The 19176-nt window shown below is 44.8% G+C and overlaps 1 protein-coding gene across 1 annotated transcript; it reads right to left on the bottom strand.

The window, feature by feature from the left end:
- Window positions 1-1319: 1319 nt before the first annotated feature.
- On the bottom strand, window positions 1320-15675 carry shc3 (SHC (Src homology 2 domain containing) transforming protein 3; the record flags this gene model as incomplete). The annotated part of the gene is made up of 12 exons (XM_080017342.1): window positions 1320-1445; window positions 1553-1965; window positions 2748-2930; window positions 3080-3173; window positions 4010-4163; window positions 4865-4994; window positions 5113-5164; window positions 5394-5447; window positions 6417-6536; window positions 8179-8239; window positions 11243-11313; window positions 15010-15675. The coding sequence occupies 12 exons, from the start codon at window positions 15673-15675 to the stop codon at window positions 1320-1322; spliced, it is 2124 nt and encodes a 707-aa protein (XP_079873468.1).
- Between the last annotated feature and the right edge of the window lie 3501 nt (window positions 15676-19176).

The raw sequence follows: 19176 nt of genomic DNA, 5'->3' as shown, positions 1-19176 counted from the left end.
AGGATATTCACACACTTAAAACAAAGCAACCATTTATAGTCAATATTTTTACAACTTTTACGCGAAAGTGATCTAATATTAAACATTCCTAATTGAGGGTGCACAGAGTTAAATCAACAATATTCGTCTAATTCAGTCTCTTTAGTATATAGTGTAAATTACTGATCGACACGTCGCGGTTCTGATTGTGCTATTCATTTTGTGATCATTCATCAAATAATAAACTTTTCTCAAAACTTCACAATAAAAGCCGAAACACTTAATTAAGGATGTGAGGAACAACCCTCGCATGACTCAAGCCCTGAAAAAGAAAAAAAAAAGAAAAAAAGTAAAAAAAAAGAATATTTACTACACACCTAGTCAAAAGAACAATCCAGAGAAAACCAATTCAGAAATAATTACCGTTTCGAAAGCATAAATATTTTACAGTGTGAGCATACGCGTGCGCCTCTTTCCGGAAACAAAAAAAAAAAGGGCGCCAAGGTCTACGAACAATGTCCACGAGAACAGTTTTTTCAAGTCATGCGGCTGCAGTGACACGAGAGAGTGCTTCATTTCAATAAAACAAACAAAAAACAAAAAACCAACAAAAAACCCCCCAGAAAACGTTGTTTACCTTTAAAGCCATTTGACAGCACGACGAGGGGATGCGTTTGCCGCCCGAGGCGCCGGGGGGACTACTGCGAAAGCTAAAACACGCTCACTCCTATTCCCCAATTAAAGCAAAAGATTTAAATATAGTGACCGATCGAGTCGGCTGTCACGCTATCGGCGGGATTAAAGGACGCTGTTCCTAAAATAGTTCAATACAAACAGTTTCGTTTCCTCAAACTCTAAGCCAACAGTACCTGTAGAAATGTGGTTGTGCTTGACAGAAAAGAAAAAATAATTTGGGTTTTTTTAATTCTAAAATACTCTTTTCGGCCCCCCTCCCCCCAGACCTCTTTGAGGTTCGATTTGCGCTTTATCTAAACTATGAGAACGGTTGTGTTCGTTTTTTTTTTTGTACTTTTGAAAATGCCAAATCAACACATTATGTCCAAATGCACCTCTATAAGTTCTCAAAAATATAGCATTTTAGTCACGACAAAATTATAACAGTTCTATAAATCTTTTTTTTTTTTTTTTTTCCATCTCAAACAAATCCTGCTTCCGTCCAGCGCTTCCAGCGAAGTCTCCGTGGTCTTCCTCCCCCCCCCCCCCCCAAAAAAAACACTGCCGGGGCGCAGAGAAGAGAACTTTTTTTCTTCTCCCTTTCACGTGTTTGTCTTCAAGTTTCAGGTTGATGAGTTGAGTGTTCGCGGTCTCCCGTTCTGTCCCTATTTCCTTCCGACCGGCTGTATGAGGCACAGTTCACTCCCAGCCGACACAATGGGCAGACTGTTGTCACGGTGATGTCCAATAAGGTGACTAATGCTGTCAAATATGTGGTCTTTTGTCCTTACCTGTGAGGAGAGCACACGTCATTAGTGTCAACAACAACCTGTCTTTCCACAAATCAGTCATCTCCCTGTGCATCTTCTCCTCACGTGTCATGTGAGTGTTTGCTCACCGTTCCCTCGGGGTCCACCAGCAGCAGATGTTTGGCCGCGCCGTTGTGCATGCCCGTCAGAACGTAGGAGCCGGGGTTGGTGGTGCTCTTGCGCACCAGGAAGTCCCCGTCGTCTCGGAGCAGCTTCTCCGCGTCGCGCCGGCTCATCTCGCCGTGGTACCACGTCTGGCCCTCCAGCTCCTCCTGTGCCCGGAAGGCCACGGAGCGGACCAGCAGCGGGCTGGAGTTGTCCACCGAGGCGGCCTTATGGAGGCTGGAGGAGGCCTGGCACTGGGACGGGCACTGGGCAGGGCACTGGGCCGGGCACTGGGCCTGGCACTGGGCCGGGCACTGGGCCGGGCATTGGGCCTGGCATTGGGCCTGGCACTGGGGCTGGGACTGGGACTGGGACTGGATGGCGTCTTCGAAGGGCTCTGGGACAGGTGAGGAGCAAATAGATAGATAGATACAGTAGATACATACATAGATACATACATAGATACATACATACATACATACTGTACATACATATATACATACATACATACATATTGTACATACATACTGTACATACATACATACATACATACATACATACATACATACATACATATTTCAAGAGGTTATTTGTCACATACATATACATACGGTCATACATATATGCAGTGAAATGTCATCACACCCGGTGATTACACACAATAAGCTCAAAAAATACATACATACATACATACAGTGCATACATACATACTGTAAATACATACTGTACGTACAGTACATACATACATACAGTGCATACATACATACATACATGCTGTAAATACATATTGTACATACATACATACATACATACAGTACATACATGTATACATACATACATACAGTGCATAGTACATACATAGACATGATGTTATGAATCCACCAAAACAGTGAGAAACATTCTCCTACTGTAACAACGTCGTGTTAGAATGTGTGAGGTGCACAGACCTGGTTTATATAATCAAATACTTCACATGACCTCCCTGGATGGTTCCAGAAACTCATAAAGAGAGCATTACACCGCAAAACGACGGCATGAAACAACACCTAGAAACATCTTGAAAGCCATCATTTCAAACGCGTGCCCGCCACACCAACACATTCACGGCCATCCAAACAAACAAACAAACAAACACATCGCGGCGTCAGGACTCGCCGGCGGCGCCCGACGGGGACTCACTCATGTCGAACATGTCCTTCTGAGGGCTGAGCTTGTTGCTGGCATCGCTCGCGGTCTCCGTCTCTGCCTGGAGCGCCGCCAGCACTTGGGCATCAATCTGTTGCGTGTTCACGTACGTGGGCATCTCCCCGGTTTTGGACGTTTGGCTCTTAACTTCAGGCAGACTGTATATATCGGCCGATCCTAGACACACGGAGAGACCGGAGACGTTCAAGTGCGGTGTTTCGCGGCCAGCGGGGAAAAAATGGAAAAATTAACGCACACCGTATGTTTTTACGTAGAGTAGAGTGCGGCCGACACCCATAGTAAAAAAGATGAGAGGGGTGTTCTACCTTGTTGGGTGAGCGGAGGCTTTTTCTCCTCCGCCCAGCTTTCTCCACAGTGCCGTCCTTGGTAATACGTCTGCTCTGATGAGCCCGGACCCATCTGGTGGCATAGAGAAACGGCACAATGGAGCACACACACAAACACGCTTGGATATGTCGCTCGGTCGGTACGTCCACTGGAATCGAAGCACTGGGGACGCGCAAAAAGCAAGGGTTTAACAAAGCAAAGCTAACCGCGTTTTTTTTGTTTTTTTTTGGGGGGGGGGGGGTTTAAGTGGCGACTACAGTTCATCCGTAACTATTCATCCTTGGCCGCCTCGCGCGGCGTGCTCTGAAACAGGCCAGGAAACGACACCGGGTCCGCACCGCTTAATTTAATGCGTGGGAAACGCTGCAGTGCCATGCTGGACGGCCGGCGCTGGAAAATATTTCCGTAATTCAGGCGCGAGAGCAAAGCTGCACTTACGCGTCTGAGTGAAAAGGGGGAAGGAAGAAAAAAGAAAGTGCACGGCGAGGTCACGGAAAATATGGCTTTTTCTGGGGCTTGCAAAGGAGCGGAGGTTTGTGTGGGATTGGCACACTGGAAGATTGCGGAAGGAAGTGAGGAAATAAAAACATCTGTGGAACTCGTCAAAACGTGATTGGATTTTGCTCGCACTTCTTGTTTCCACGCGAGTTGCAATGTATTTTAGGACATTTTCTTCCCGCAAATTCCAATGCAATCGATTTTCCGGAGGAAATTTTTTCAGATGACCGGAGGGACCCGAGTGCATTCACGTTCCCGTTTTCAGAGCGCAGAGGAGCAACGGTGAGCAAAGCAAGAGCCGCGGCCGTGCCGGTGCACGGCCGGACACCGCTGGGGCTCCACTCCGTTCGCTCGCTCCGGTATTGGCACGCTCGGCCCCGAAGATGACACGGCGGTTCGGATCGACCGACCTGGCCTCCTTCCGGTGCTGCGCCCTGATTGGCCAGCCTGGTGTCGATAAACCCTCCGGGAGGCGGCATCTTTCCAGGGATGTTGTTGTAGTAAGGGTGCTCTGCCGGCTCCTCCTCCTCCTCTGTCCAGGGAAACTCTCTCATGTTTAATATCCTGTGGAACAATAAAATAACAGGATGTCAAATTATTGGCAAACAGCCGATGGGGGGAGGGAGAACAATTCATTGGTAGGCATTTCCAAAGTGATTCTATGGAATGTCAATAAAGTACTTCAACGTTTCAGCCTCGATTTAGACCGCAAAGTGGATTCCCAACGACGTATCTGATCTCCAATCGGTTATTGTCCGAAGTGAAAGACTGTTTAGAGGGATGGATATTGTCGGTTATAATACGACAAACCAATCAGCAGGGAGCCGTTCAGACAAACTCTTTCTGAACTTAAATAACCCCCCCCCCCCCCCCGAGTCTGAGTGTTGGAATCCCAGTCTGTGTTGGTCACGTTGGTGTGCAGAGAATATGCAGCTTACACACATTTTCCTCCGGTACAATGACCAATAAAAAAAAATCGATGTCTGGGCCTACAGCGACTACTCTTACCTAAGGGGAGCTTTTGTAAAGATGCTTTATTGCGCAGCGCTGTGGAATGCTCAATTCTGATTGGTCGATAGCAGCAATCAGCGCTGTTTTATTCCTGCGGTATGTTGTTTTGGAGCTATTATTTTTTCACGGAAGCTCTCAATACGACTTATAAATATAATTTCAAATGAATCCCCAAATGAATACAATGGTTATTTCTTGTGAGTGCGACGTCAGTGTACGATGCCTGTACGCCGGCGCGTGGCCCGGCTCCTCACCGATCGTGCGTGGAGGGGGGCTTGCTGGAGGGACACTGCAGATACTGCTGGAAGCGCAGGTCGAAGGCTTGACCGATGGTGCCGATGACGTCCTGGGCCAGGCCGTCGGAACACTCCAGGATGTGACACGCTGCCATGGCAACAACACACCACACGCGTCTCTACCGTTACATGCTTACGCCAACGTCTTTGTTAGTATGAGCTGAGACAGGGACACATTGGGAGACGACAAGGAAGTAGATAACTACCTCTCCGATTAACTGGGTCCTTTGCTACATAAGCAACGTAATCAGTTGTGTCCTAAAAACAAGATATGATAACAAAGAATACAACAAAAAAATGTGCTTAGAAAGAAATAAGTTGAACATTATCTGTTCCGATTGCACAAAAACATGAGGCAGTGTCAAGATCACAATCTCGTCTCATTCTCGAACAAAACCGCAGGATATCTCATTCTTCGTCAGTCTTAAACAACTTAACAATAACAAATAATAGATCATAACAGGGTAAAGGCAGATTAGTTACTTACAGGGTCACCACCTGATGCAAAGGAGATGGACTGCATGTGATGGTTGGCTATGATCTGTCAAGAAGAGACCATTAGCTCGACCACCTCCACAGCGCTACAGCCATAGATATACACTGATCAGCCATAACGTTAAAAGCACCACTAATAACCACTAATATTGTGTAGCTCCCCCTTGTGCCACCAAAACAGCTCTGACCCGTGGAGGCATGGACTCCACAAGACCTCTGAAGGTGTCCTGTGCTATCTGCACCAAGACGTTAGCAGCAGATCCTTTAAGTCCTGGAAGTTGTGAGGTGGGGCCTCCATGGATCAGGCTTGTTGTTCCAGCACATCCCACAGATGCTCCATCGGATCGGACCCTAACCCCGCCCGTCCACATGATGTAGAAGAAAACGTTGATTCATCGGACCAGGCCACCTTCTTCCATTGCTCCATGGTCCAGTTCTGACGCTCATGTGCCCATTGTAGGTGTTTTCGGTGGTGGACGGGGGTCAGCATGGACACTCTGAGTGGTCTGCAGCTACACAGCCCCACACACAGCAAGCTGTGATGCACTGTGTGTTCTGACACCTTTCCATCATAGCAGCATTCACTTTTTCACCAATTTATGCTACAGAAGCTCTTCAGTGGGATCAGACCAGATGGGCTAGACTTCGCTCCCCACGCACATCATTGAGACTTCGGTGCCTATGACCCTGTCGCCTGTTCACCGGTTGTCCTTCCTTGGACCACTTTTGGAACTGCCCACAAGACCTTTGGAGATGCTCTGACCCAGTCGTCTAGCCATCACAATTTGGCCCTTGTCCAAGTCACTCAGATCCTTACACTTGTCCATTTTTCCTGCTTCCAAACACATCAACTTCAAGAACTGTCTGTTCACTTGCTGCCTAATATATCCCAGCCCTTGACAGGTGCTGTTGGAACGAGATAATCAAAGTTATTCACTTCACATGTCAGTGGTTTTTAATGTTGTGGCTGATCGATGTACATCGTCTGTGAAAATGTATGTACGTTAAAACCGACCTGTTTGGAGTCGGGGGTCATCAGGTTCAGGCTGCTGGTGGAGATGTTCAGGTTGATCGACATCCCAGCAAACTGCAAGTTGCTCTTCCCCAGGATACTAGACAGAGCTTTGGAAGGAGGCTGGAAGGAGGAGGACATTATAGAGAAAAATAAATACCACCTTTAGCTCTCTGGTAGTTTTGGTTATTCATATTCGGGGCCACCACTATTTGACATGTATAGGTTGTCCACAACCAAAGTACACTCCAACATTTGCAATATTTCAAGGCATCAATCGTTTCTTGAAGAAGAGTAAGTGGGAATCATGAATGAAGGCTTAAATTAATTTTGATTTTAATACCTTAACAGTTTCTTTGTGTTTTGTGCAGCCAACCGTGTTCAGGCTCCTCAAACCTTCGCAGTATGTGCTAGCGCTGGATGTTAAAGTAACAGTTGTGAGGCCCGGTGTCGGCCTTTTAATAAAATTTATTTTTGCCTTCATACACAATTTGGGAAGTCTTGAATCAATATTTAAGGAAACGATGCAAACGTTTATTTCGCATGGTTTGAGTTTGGCCGTCTGGGTTCTAATGCTCATCACTCCCGTCGAGGTGTACAGTAAAAATAGGCATACTTCGTGAGATAGGATTGGATAGGAGCGTAGAGCGCAACAGGTGGATGCAGGGGCGGTGGAGGGAGCGCAGCAAACCAGGCGGCAAAGCAGGTAGAGCAGGAGGGATCGGCTGCTCAAATAGGCCGGCCAAATAAGGGCGCGGAAGCGCGTGGCTACGTCAAGTTGTTTGACACAACTAGCTCTGAAATCAACGCATCATTTAACCTTTGCTTGTAGTGGAATTCCCCTTTAATGCTGCATCTTTGTTTATTACAAACAAATGAGTTATGGTTTAATCCATTCAGAACGGCAAGTCTTCAGCTGATATCCTCAACTATTGCTGTTTTGGGTCATTTGTTGTTTCAATTTTTTTTTTTCAACAAGCTGGTCAGCATTGACTTTATTCCATCAACCTCTTCTCTTGCATCTGAATAACCAGCGGAGAACAGAGAAATGCTCCATTTAACACACCGCATTAAGATATTGAGTCTGCTCACATACTGTGTGTGTGTGTGTGTGCGTGTGTGTGTGTGTGTGTGTGTGTGTGTGTGTGTGTGTTTCATGAGCACACATACACACAGACACACAGATAGACACACAGACATGCATACACACACACACACACACACACACACACACACACAGCCTCCTGATCACAGATATTCTGCACTACATGACTCACTGAGCGCTGCATGAAGTGTGCAATGCATCGTGGGCTAAAACTACACCCACGCACACTGAGTCCCATACCTCTCCCTCTCTCGCTCTCTCTCTCTCTCTCTCTCCTATTCTCTCCTCCGTTTCCTCTACAAGTAGGTTTTATTTCGCTCATGATTCCCCCTATCTCTTTCTCTTTTCCTAGCTTTCAACAGATAGATAGATAAATCGATAGACAGACAGATAGATAGACAGACAGACAGACAGACAGACAGACAGACAGACAGACAGATAGATAGATAGATAGATAGATAGATAGATAGATAGATAGATAGATAGATAGATAGATAGATAGATAGATAGATAGATAGATAGATAGATAGATAGACACTGTAGATAGGATACAAGGATGTTATTTATTTGGGCATCTCTGCATCACTCCTCCCCCAATTCTCTCCCTCCCTCCCTCCCTCCCTCCCTCCCTCCCTCCCTCCCTCTCTACATCCGGTGTACCTTTCTCTTCCGTGCTCCTTTGGTCCCTGGAACAGCCTCGCACACCAGGCTGATGGCTTCCCTAAGGGGAAGGACGCAGAGCAGAGCGGCCCATTATTAAAAAGCATAGAGACAAACAAGTCAGTACGTTTTATTATGTCCCTATTTAGTAGCACTTGACATCTCTGGAGCCTGAATTATTGCAATTGTTATTGTAATAAGATTGTAATAACTTGGACTGTAGACACTGTAATAATTTTGTAATAACAAGAATTTAGAACGACTTATGCCTCTGTTATCTATGCCTGTATTATTGTATTCATATATATCCTCATGTACAGAAATATCCTGTCTATATTTATTTTTTTGGATCAGATTTTTATTATTATAAATCTTCTTGGCATTTTTCGGGCTAAAAGTATCTGAAACATGGCAACCGCAGTACACACAGACATGGTTGAGACCTCAGTGGAAGTGGGACGTTTCAGACATCTTCAGTTCATCTTGCACATTTGGAGCAGAAATTTCTGTAAAACTGTTACAAATTAACCGGAAGTTGAAGAACGTTTGGCGCGGCTTGATTCGTTTGAGGAGCGGAGCGCTTGGTGACATCATCATCTGAAGTTATATAAGTCCAAGCTTCATCTCTCGGAAGTCATTCGCATCCAGCATCTTGCCCCCTGTGGACTGCGTAGCGTTTTCTACGCGCAGACAGACAACCCGAGCCGATGCTGCGTTTAATGGAAACTCGGAAAACTGTAACTCGCGCTGCGTTTCGCAAAACCCCGAAAACTGCGATTTTATAGACAGTTCACATAATCAAATATGTTAAACTGGTCTAACATTTGATATTGAAGAATTGGGACCATTGGAATTGGTGTCGATATAAAATGATGTGTTTTACGGAACCTTGGAAACCTGTAATACGTACTGTAAAACATGACTAAACTGGACCCAGTGTATTGCTGCCTGCAGCAATATTTATATTTATATTCATACCCACATGTATATTTGTTTCTTTTTTCTTTTTTAGACGTTTTTTTTTTTTATGCCATTTGTCTGTACAAATCACTTGTAGACGAAAATGAACATGATTAAATAAACACATTGTAATTCTGATTCTTCTGATAAATTAAGAATATAATCAAGATCATATCAAGATAATGATATCAATTATATCAAGATATAATTAAGAATGCCTAAAATGTAATGTGTGTTTTATACAACTTCAATGGCGATATTACAAATGTATTATTCTGGCTTAAACCATACTATTATTACCTGCTACACGTTACTATTTATTTATAACCTTATTTAAATGTATAATCTATTATGGAACATTTAACTACGTTATGGAGCGTTGTGTACAAACAACAAATGGGTTATATATTGATAATAATAATAATAATTATTATTATTATGTTATGATATTATTATATAATGTTATTATAATAATAATATAATATTATTATTATAAGTCATAATATTAGGTCAGAATAACTACTATCGTGCTAATATAAATATAAATGCACTAAAGATAGACCTTCTTTGATAGGCACATCTAGAGCTCCTTAGTGACTTTGCTGACATGGTGACAGAAACAGAACGTCTCTTCATCTCGCGCCTGTTTATCCAGGATGAAACCGACGGGAAAGACGACCAAACTAGAACCTGCTGAGCAACTGCAACAATTATATCTATTTATATATCTATATATAACTATCTATTGTCTCTTTGTGGTTCTTCGGTGCAGAGAGAGCCCACTTTGTGGCTGAGCAGCGTAGTTTAACACTGGATTTGCTCCAGGAAGTCAAGCAGAAAAGTGAATTTGACACAAACTGATTCACTGTTGGGCTTTGCCTCGCCACGCAAAAGCAGTCAATAATCTCGAAAATGTTCAGAGGCTCAGAGAACATCTATGCAGAATAGACGTACAGTGCAATGCTGCAATATTATTATTATTATTATTATTATTATTATTATTATTATTATTATTATTATTGAAAATTAGTTTGATGAAAGTTGTCTTTGATTAAATAAAATATAATAATCTTCTGGTGAAGTCTGTTGCGGTCGGGGTTAATGTACACTACTGGAAATAGAATATTTATCAAAAATTGATATCAGGGTGAACGGATAACATGACCTTATCTAATAATAGATTTTAGGAGGTGAAGTAATTATGGTACATTTTTAAGCCTAACCCTAACCCATTTCTCAATTTCCTGTTGAACAAAATCAAACATTCCCAATAATAACACGGTGAACATAATAGTAACCCTGCTCATGGTTAGTATCACTCAACAGTAACCCTAATCCTAACCCTAACCCAATAGTAACACTAATCCTAACCCTAACCCAATAGTGACCTAACCCTAACCCAACAGTAACCCTAACCCTAACAATTACCCAAGAGGTCAACTTGGATGTTATTTGGCACTGACCAGGCCACCGCCACAGTGCCAGAGGTTGATTATGTCCTGTTTTCAATTTGTTTTTTCTCGACATCACACCGCTGTTCATTTTCATCATAGTTGGTTTATTGATATTCCGCCTGTTACTCATCGCTGTGTGTGTTGTGACCTGCCTTGGCCCGTGGCACACCGACCTCGGGAACATTGTTATCTTCCTACTTTGAACTAATTCGATTGCTATGTTTTTTTTTTACTTTTTCATTTAACCAAATATGTGCTCCTGCGCTCTGGATGAACTTCACTGCAGAAACATGTACGGGATAACATAGCGGATCCTTTTTTTTTTTTTTCATCTATTCTTCGATGCTTTCTATGTTTTATTTGTCGTAAAACATTTGTAGAATATGCTGTTTTTTCTTCCTCTGGTCATGACATTGAGAATTTGACAAAAATGGGTTCAAGCTAAAATCAGGTTAAATCGGGTTCGCATTGTCGAATTTAGTCACTGTATATTATGTTTGTAGTGATGTTGCTTTCTTAGACACGTCTCTTGTATAAAACCGATTCTGAGCCTCATTGCAGTGACCTTTTTCTTTTATAGGTTTTAAATTGAACCTTTAATTAGAGTTGTGAGGTGGAGGGAAAGTGGAGAAAAGTGTTTCAGGGCGTACCTGGTTATTTGGGACCTCGTGGTGAAATCCAGGGATCTCATCGAGCGAAGGACCTCTATGCAGCCGAGGTACTGGGAAACACACAAAGAAATATGTTCAAAGATAAATATAAAGGAGGGCAGGAGGCGGTATTTAAAAAAAAACCCCCAAAAAAACAAAGGTAAAATGTCTGTCCAAGTTTGCATGATTGAAGTATACGGCACACTCCAACAAAGTGATGTTAAAATGTGTACTTATAATAATGATACTAACTACAGCCTGAAAATAAGCCTCTGTTGCTTATATAGTATTTTTTAAACTCTCAGTCGTCCTTGAGAGACAAGAAAAACTGACGCCAGCTTTATTTTCTTCTTCTTTTTAGATTACAAAGAAAAGTATATACCACAGCAAACAGCCCAGAAAACATTGCCACGAAACTCAGTGTAAAATGAACGTTGTTTCTCAGTGATCTTTGCTCATACCTGTCGGAGGAATAAAACGACAGCAAAAAAGAAAACGTTAAGAAATACCCTTTTGCCTGTGATGGGGAAAGCTTGGTTTTGGGCTAAATTCTAACCCTTTTAAACCACCTTATGTGTTTGAAAACTTCAACGCCGATAAAATAAGATACAATTTAAATTTACCTTTAAATTTGAAATAAATAAAAGCTTTGTCAAACACGTCTGCCTCCAATTTCATTTTTTAAATGTAATTGTATTAATAAATCATACTTTCAATAGGGTACTACTTTAAATCCAGGAATTACAGTATAAATAGAATGCAGTTAATCAGTAAATAAAACGTTCATTTTTTATTTTATTCTATATATTTTTTAGACTAGAGAGTCTAGACTCAACTACTTCAACCAAATCGCAGCACATTTGTGATTAAAACTGCACAGAAAACAGTCAGACAACAGACAGTTTTTTCTGGTTCTCAATTGGCAGACTGGCAGGAAGCCAGGAAGGAAACTGTAAACATGACAGACACTTGCACACACCCCTAGTGTTTATTAAAATGGGCCTCCAGGGATAAAGTCATGTAAAATGTACTTTCTAATGGTTGTACTCTGCTTTGTACTATAATTAGAAGTGCACTATGACACCATTTGTCAAGCTCCCCAAGCATATTACACATATTAGCAGCACGCTCTACTAATCACATTATAAATCAAATATTTATAACTATTTATATACATTTTTTGTTTATATTGTCTTATTAATGTCTGTTGACAATTGTCCAAAAGATGACATTGGAAAATGCGAAGTCTGAGGTTTCTATTAAAAATCATAGTCATGCCAGAAAGAGCCGGGGAATGCAGGGATTTATTAGTATATTAACCTGAAGTCGTTTTTATTGACACATTTTGCAGTATTTGCCGATATATTAAAACGGCTGTGTTAACTGGAATTCATGTTGAGCTTTCCAAAAAGATCTTCCTACATCCTGGAAGAAATGGTTCCATCATCATTAACTTTTGCCTTTTTGCCATTTCGGCAGTTTGTGTAAACTAACACATATATATTTTTTTAAGTAACTAGTCGAGCTATAACTTTAACATTTTGTCTTTTGGAGCAACCGTCTGTATGAAAATATTAACCTCCTAATAACTTTAAAGTACATATCATCTGTACAAGAGAGATTATTGTTTTTTATATATTCAATGACTATAATATGACATTGTTCAATATTTACACACCATGTGTTAAAAAGGGAAATGTAACACTTACATATTTAGTCAAAATAAAAAAAATGAAATATTCCCACCCCAAAAAAATAAAACTGAGAAAAACAGAGATTAATAAAGATAAATGTTGGCTGAGCTTTTCTTTCCTATACACCTCTTCCTCACACCAATTTTCAGGAAAGGGGATAACTACAGTACACAACAACTATTATGATACTTTATTTTAGCAGAAGAGAATGAATGGCTTTAACATGAACAGTACATCGTTGTAATACTGGATTACCCACTGAAAACAGACACCAAACCATATGTCCTACATAATAATCATACATAAAATGTATTTAATGTACAATAGCCTAATACTATCGACCTAACCTCAAACACAAGCCACAAAACCGAAAACATGTCCTCTTTTATTTGCCATGTCAGAGACAAACCATCGAGCAGCAAAGAACGTATTTAAAAATAAAAGGCTACAGCGCAGGCTGACATTTGCACACACAATACAACTTCCATGGGTTTAAAAACAAAGCGTAAATAGTGCCACTGTTAATCAATGTCCCTTTAGAGTAATGGTGCATGATGTGTAAGAGTGAGCACATGACACTAATTAAAAGTGCTGTGAGGGGAATGGCACATGGGCGTGAATGCATGCAGTCAGGATCCTGACCACGGGAAAGCTGCATGGGGGATGAGGGGGCACATACCAGAGCCACCCCCTCCCCTCCCTCCCTCTCTCTCTCTCTCTCTCTCTCTCTCTCTCTCTCTCTCTCTCCCTCCCTCCCAGTGTGGACGCTTTCAACAGCATCGACTGAACAAATAAACACTCTTTGCCCCAATGCCGTTAATGGAATGTCATGCTGGGCCCAGACACTGTAAGCTGTGTTGGTGTGATTTGGAGTAGCTATGATGGTGATTGTACCGTAGGCTACCTCCTGTAGAATACAGCACATTTCCCCCTGGCCAGACAGTAATACTATAATAATAATAATAATAATAATAATAATAATAATAATAATAATAATAATAATAATAATAATATTTTGATCATTAAAATAATATTGTTACAATAATAGAGCAAATAATAGTAATAATAATAAAAATAATAATAATTAAAAATAATAATAATAATATGTGAAGAATATTGTAAATATTAAAATCAATAAATTTTAACAATTGAAAATATTAGCCCACTACACATTCATTCATTGGTTTACTCAAAAAATGAAAAGAATATATTTGTATGCCCTAACACAATGTCACTAAAAGGTAATTGCGCTTAGGTTTTAGAGCTAGTAGTTGTTTTTACTATTATTTTTTCATTCATTACAATCCTTGAAGAGCCTTGGCCTACCACCACCGCCATCATCATCATCATCATCATCCTCCTCACTCCTCATGCTTACAGTGACTCATTGTCAGTATGATGACATTCTCAGCTCTAGCACTGGTGTGCCAGCCTCCTTCCCCCTTAAATGATGTATGGCGGTGAGTAACCGAACACAACAAGATTTGCACAACGGTCAGGTGTGCCAAGTGAGGCCAACATGCACTGCGTATCCGTTTACTCTTCCATCACATCACCGTTTATGGGGATGAAGAGCGGCCCCCGGGCCCACACAGATACACCATGCACGGAAATAAGACATTGCTATGGTTACAAAACCATAAAGCTTTGTGGCCTCCTGCAACAAGCGGTCTGTGTCAGATTGATATTCTTTTGTTTTGGCATCAATGTGTTTTCCTTCTTTCTCAGTGATGACCTTCTCTGTTTCTTGAATTATTCAGTGTGTTTTTTTTTTTTTGTTTTTTTTTTTGGGGGGGGGGGGGGGGTTGTTTTTATATCGTGGTCCCTGCTCTTTCACAGCCTTCTGCCAAAGCCTACCTATCTACACCCACACAAGGGCCAGATGTGATTGTCTCTCTTATCCCCCCACCCCCTTGGAGCTATCTCAGCTCCATTGAAGGAAAAGGGAGAATGGAGGACTGAGCCAGAGGAAGGTGGTGGGTAACCATTAACAAAAAAAAAAAAAACACACAGAAAAACAGACCCCAGAGGAGGAGGAGGAGGAGGAACAGGGTGTGGATAAAGGGGCCTTACCTTGACAATGTATGTCACCCCTGGGCCGGAGATCTTCTCACTGGAGTGCAGCCACCCTCTGGAGGGTTTGCTGACCAACCCGGCGCCCCGGCCCGCGTTCCAGTCCTCCACCCCGGGTGCAGGGGGCTCATCCAGCCCCGGCCGGCTCTTCTTGTTCATGCTGGCGCTCGAGTCCAGCTGTGCGCAAGAGGGGGCAAAGGAGCCGCACAGTGAGCTGCTCAACCCGGAGGCTCCCACCGGGGCTGACGCGCCGGGGCCGGGGCCGGGTCCGGGACCGGGACCGCCGGAGCCCCCGCCCCCCTGCAGCTTGGACACGGCCAGGTCCTTGACGGCCGAGGGCAGACCCTTGATGCCCAGCAGGCTGCCCGAGTTGCTGAACTTCAGGTTGGACACCTTGTTGATGATGGTGCAGAGGGTGGTGCCCCCATCGTCCGGGTGGTCGCAGCTGTGGCCGGCGGAGGCGGCGGTCGTCGAGGAGGAGGACGGGTGGTGGTGGTGGTGGTGGTGGTGGTGGTGGCGGACCTCGGTCGGCGGGGTGTAAGGTGTCTCGGCGGCGGCTTGCGGGGCGGCCGACACCTTGGGGTTCATGGACAGGCCGTGGAGAAGCTCATCGACGGACGTCACCGACTCGTTCCTGAAGCGGTTGTATTTGGTGCGGTGCAGCATACCCGACCCCTGGCTCTCCGGCTCCCCGCTCCACGGACCGGACCGGCACACCGCCTCCTCCTCCACCACCACCACCACCACCCCCGCCCCGCCCCGCCCCGTCCGCCCGCCCGCCCCGCCTCACAGGTGTGTGGACGGACCCGGAGCCGAGCGGGCCTCCCTCCCCTGGAGCATAGCAGCGGCAGGGGAAGGGGAAGGGGATCAAGCGGAGAAACGCCTCGGAGCAGCCTCCGCTAGTGATGCTCCGCTGGGATGCTCCAAACCAGTGCGATCCGATCCGCCAGGGAGGAGGAAGGGAAGAAAAAAAAACAAAAAAAAAAAACTGGCGCAGGTGGTGCTGGTGGTGGTGCTGGTGGTGGTGGTGATGGTGGTGCAGATTGTTTCGTTTCCAGCTGCAGCGGTGATGACACGCACGGGTGGTATTGATGTTTTATCCGCAGACAGAGGAGGCTCTACCGTGGTGGTGGTGGTGGTGGTGGTGGTGGTGGATGCAGGCGGTGGGGGATGCAGGCGATGGTGGTGGTGGTGGTGGTGGTGGTGGTGGTTTTTAGTGCCGAGCGGAGGGAGGAGATGCTTTCTGCTGCCGGCTGCGCTACAGCATGACTCACTGATCTGAGAAAAGCTTCCCAACAAAAGGCTGAACACTGCAAATCACTTCCTGTTGGAGAGAGAGAGAGAGAGGGAGAGGGGCGAGGGAGAGAGAGAGAGAGAGAGAGAGAGGGGGAGAGGGAGAGAGAGAGATAGAGAGGGGAGAGAGAGAGAGGGGAAGAGAGAGGGGAAGAGAGAGGGGGAGAGAGAAAGAGAGAGAGAGAACGAGGGAGAGAGGGATGGGAGAGAGAGAGTGAGAGAGAGAGAGCGAGAGAGAGAGAGAGAGAGAGAGGGAGAGAGAGAGATAGAGAGGGGAGAGAGAGAGAGGGGAAGAGAGAGGGGGAGAGGGGGAGGGAGAGAGAGAGAGAGGGAGGGGGAGAGAGAGAGAGAGAGAGAGAGAGAGAGGTGGGGAAAAAAAAATCCTCCCACTTACAGCACACTAGAGCCAATCAATTCTCAAATTTCCCAAGCCTGTGGAAACGCTTTAATAAAAAGAAAGAAAGAAAGAAAGAAAGAAGAAGAGGAAACAGAGCAACTCCGATTCATCGCGACGCTGACTTTGAATTCATTTCACGAACAGATCTGGAAAAACCGCCGTTCGATTCCAAACGAAGGGCATTGAATTCAACGCGGCTGGGAACGCACGCGGTGAGACAAGTCACCGTGGGTGTTACTGACAGCTGTCGTCCATCACGCACGCACGCACACACACACACACACACACACACACACACACACACACACGCACACACACACCTCTCTCTCTCTCTCTCTCTCTCTCTCTCTCACAAAATCCCCATTTAGTGGTACTGCGAGACACCGCGGAGGGAGTGAGACACGCATCCACGTGAGCCACCAATGGATCCAAAAGGTGTGACGGAGCCAAACGCGTGGCAGCGGGTCACGGAGGAGGCGCGCGAGATCACCCCGCGGAGCCGCGGTTCTGCGCCCGGGCCCCCCCCCCCCCCCCCCCCCCCCCCTGCAGCCCCGCGCGGGGCAAAAGCCGCGAGGTGAAGTCGGCGACGCCCGCCCCCGCTGCTCGGCACCCGGTGAAGCGACGTTGCTCAAACGGCCTGGACGAACGCGGGCGTCGGTTTAAAGTCGGGTCCCCGTGAGCGCACGTTCAAATTCTCCCTTGACGTTCTGCAGCAAAAAAATATAAATAAATAAATATAAATATACATATACATATACATATATATATATATATATATATATATATATATATATATATATATATATATATATATATATATATATATTCTATCCCAAAGACCTGCCCGAACGGCGCAAGTCAACGAAACACAAACGACGTCACGCCTCGGACGCGCAGGCTCGAGTCAACGAAAGCTCCCCAACGTTAAGAGTCCCCCGGTGAACGGCGACGGCGGCGGCGGTGCCCCCCCGTCCCTCGCCGCCCCGCGGACACCATTCGCGTGAAAAGAGAGAGAGAGAGAGAGAAACAACAACGGAAAAAAAACAAAAAAAAACAGATCCTCCCGAGGCTCGTCTACAGCGGCGCACACGCGGGGCCGGAGACCGACACCCATTCATAAGCGGCGCCCTCCCTCACGCCGCTTGCAGATTTCGCACTGCGGTCCCTCCCAGCACCTCGAATGGAGGAGGAGGAGGGTGGAGGAGGGTGGAGGGGGGTAAGGGGGAAAAAAAAAAAGGCCAGCACGTCTGCTTCCTCTCTCTCCTCGGAAACAAAGGCGGACGCAAAGAGGGGATAGGAAGGGGTCGAGGGCGGGCGGGTGGGTGCGGGGTGGGGGGGGGGGGGGGGCACGCACAGAGCAAGGGACGAGGAGACGGAGGGATGGAGGTGCAGTAGGTAGCGGCGAAGGTGCGCGGCTTTTAGTCTTTTGTGTGAATGAGGTGGCGGGCCGGCGTGGCGGTGTTTCTGTGAATGAACGCTCGGCCCTAATGCCTCTGCAAGGCAATCCCCGGGGAGGGCATGGCGCCGTCCAATGAGCGGCCGGCTGGGTGACTCATTCAGGGGAAGGCTTGCGGAATAGTGGGAGAGACCATTCGGGCGCGCAGGTGTGCGCTCCGCAGGCTTTTAGAAACGGGACGCGCGTGTGCTGCGTTGCAGGATCGCGTGGAAGCGAGAGCTTCAAATCGCATCTTTCGTGGACATCAGAGGATGGAGAGAATGACCCCACCCGCCCGCCCCCCTCAGACTTCTGATCTGTTGCCACAATGACGCGTGGGTTATTATTTTTTTTTTTTAACATTCTGATTGTATATGGACACAGTATCCTGGGTTTTGGGTTTCTTTTTTTTTTTTTGGCGAGGGCGGGCAGCATTATAAACACAACTGGATCCACCGATCTCTATTGCCTGTAGAAGATGGATATGACAAATAGCGAAGCTTATAATCAAGCTGTGGAATCATATATACTACAAACAACTCAACAAACTGTATTAGTATTGTTGTTATTAATAGTAATACTTTGGTGTGGTAACTCCATTGAATTGTGTACGTGAATTCTTTGTACATACTTTATCGTTGAAGGCTATTTCAGTATTTGTATAAGGGTGAACGACTAAAGCACTACTGAATGTGTACCTGCAAAAGACGATACAGAATGTGAGTTTAATAGCTTTTATGAAATGTGTGATTTTTCAATGGACCTATGCTCATGTAATTTTCCAACAATTTAAGAAAGTGTATGGAAAATGTATTCATATTTTTTCCCCTTACAGATATCCATATGGAGTTGTGTATGTGGGCAAGTACGACAAATGTAAATGATCTTCTCTATGTATGTATGTATGTATGTATGTATGTATGTATGTATGCATGCATGTATGTATGTATGTATGTATGTATGTATGTATGTATGTATGTATGTATGTATGTATGTATGTATGTATGTATGCATGTATGTATGTATGTATGTATGTATGTAT

The sequence above is a fragment of the Zeus faber genome (assembly GCF_960531495.2).
Source record: "Zeus faber genome assembly, chromosome: 17".
Lineage (NCBI taxonomy): Eukaryota > Metazoa > Chordata > Actinopteri > Zeiformes > Zeidae > Zeus > Zeus faber.
Note: the sequence above shows the minus strand (reverse complement) of the source record. Positions and strands in the feature narration are given on the sequence as shown.